Genomic DNA, 1,797 nt, shown 5'->3' with positions numbered 1-1,797 from the left:
CACCATTCCTCTCAGGGTGATGCCAGGGGTCCCACCACCCCTCTCAGGGTGATGCCAGGGGTCCCACCATTCCTCTCAGGGTGATGTCAGGGGTCCCACCACCCCTCTCAGGGTGATGCCAGGGGTCCCACCACCCCTCTCAGGGTGATGCTGCCCCAAGCCAGTGGCAGTGGAAGGTGGAGGATGCTCTAACCTGTCCCATTCTCTCCTGTCCCAGGGTCCCCAAGGTCCTGCCGGCCCTCCTGGTCCTGCTGGTGCTCGTGGTCCTGCTGTAAGTTGATGTTCTCCTTCATCCTCCTCAGTGTCTCTGTGTCCCCATGGGTGTGGGGGCAGTGGTTGGTCTGGACCTCACTCAACACATCTTCCTCCTCCTTCTCCTCCTCCTCCAGGGCCCACAAGGTCCCCGTGGTGACAAAGGTGAAGCTGGTGAACAGGGTGACAGAGGCATGAAGGGTCACAGAGGCTTCTCCGGTCTTCAGGGCCCACCTGGTCCTCCTGTAAGTCCTGTGGGGTGACGGTGGCCCCGGGTGCTGCCCCATGTCCTGGAGGCAGCACAAGATGCTGATGGCACCTCTTCCTCTTCTTCCTTGCTTGGCACAGGGCTCTCCTGGTGAACAAGGTCCTTCTGGTGCTTCTGGTCCTGCCGGTCCACGAGTAAGTCCCTGGATGAGCCACAATATCCAGTATCCCGAGAGGGAACAGGAGTCCCCACCACCATCGGGCTCCTCGTGGGGCTGTGGGTCAGGGCATGAGGGGACGACTCTGCCCGGGCAGGACGGCCACACTCACCCTTTCTCCCATCCCACAGGGTCCTCCTGGCTCCGCTGGTGCTGCTGGCAAAGATGGTCTCAACGGGCTGCCCGGCCCCATCGGCCCCCCCCGGCCCCCGCGGCCGCACCGGCGACGTTGGCCCTGCCGTACGTACCGGCCCCTCTGCCGCCCGCCCAGCACCACCTCCTTCATCATCTACCTGCTCACCGTCCTCCTCCTCCTCTCCTCCTGCAGGGTCCCCCTGGCCCACCCGGCCCCCCCGGTCCTCCCGGCCCCCCCAGTGGTGGATTCGACTTCAGCTTCCTGCCCCAGCCGCCCCAGGAGAAGGCCCATGATGGTGGGCGCTACTACAGGGCTGACGATGCCAACGTGATGCGTGACCGCGACCTGGAGGTCGACACCACCCTCAAGAGCCTGAGCCAACAGATCGAGAACATCCGCAGCCCCGAGGGCACCCGCAAGAACCCTGCCCGGACCTGCCGCGACCTGAAGATGTGCCATGGCGACTGGAAGAGCGGTCAGTGTCCCATGCCCCTCTGTGCCCTCACCTCCATCCCTCTGTCCCCTCTGTGCCCTCACCTCCATCCCTCTGTCCCCTCTACCTGCTCCTCACCTCTGACCTTCTTCCATCCCTGTGGTTGATTCCCATCTTCCATCCTCTATCCTGTCTCTCATGGCTGCTCTCACCTCCATCCTCTGTCCCTCCATCTCCTGTTTGCTCCTCACCTCCTTCCTCTTCTCCTCCTTGTGGCTGTTGCCCAACTCCACGCTCCACCCCTGAGCTTCCTCCTACCTGCTCCTCATCTCCCTCCTCCACCTCTCACAGCTGCTCCTCACCTCTCCTTCATCTCTTCATTTTCAAGCTCTCATATCCTTCATCTTTCCATCTCACATCCCTCAACTATCCCTCCATCCTCTGTTCCTGCCACTTGCTCCTCACCTCCATCTTCATCTGTGGCTGTTCCTCACTGTCATCCTTCATCCCTCCTGACTGCTCCTCACCTCCATCCCTCTGGCTGCTCCTCA

The 1,797-nt window shown here is 62.2% G+C and overlaps 1 protein-coding gene across 1 annotated transcript in view; it reads left to right on the top strand.

The window, feature by feature from the left end:
* COL1A1 (collagen type I alpha 1 chain) overlaps positions 1 to 1,797 on the top strand; it is a 15,855-nt gene that overhangs the window by 13,011 nt on the left and 1,047 nt on the right. Inside the window, 6 exon segments of the mRNA XM_027668858.1 lie at positions 218 to 271; positions 390 to 497; positions 601 to 654; positions 809 to 874; positions 876 to 917; positions 1,006 to 1,288. Of these exon segments, the coding sequence (XP_027524659.1) occupies positions 218 to 271; positions 390 to 497; positions 601 to 654; positions 809 to 874; positions 876 to 917; positions 1,006 to 1,288 (607 nt within the window).

Source organism: Corapipo altera, unplaced genomic scaffold (genome assembly GCF_003945725.1).
Source record: "Corapipo altera isolate COAL_440 unplaced genomic scaffold, ASM394572v1 226, whole genome shotgun sequence".
Taxonomy (NCBI): Eukaryota; Metazoa; Chordata; class Aves; order Passeriformes; family Pipridae; genus Corapipo; species Corapipo altera.
This window is presented reverse-complemented; position numbering and strand designations above follow the sequence as displayed.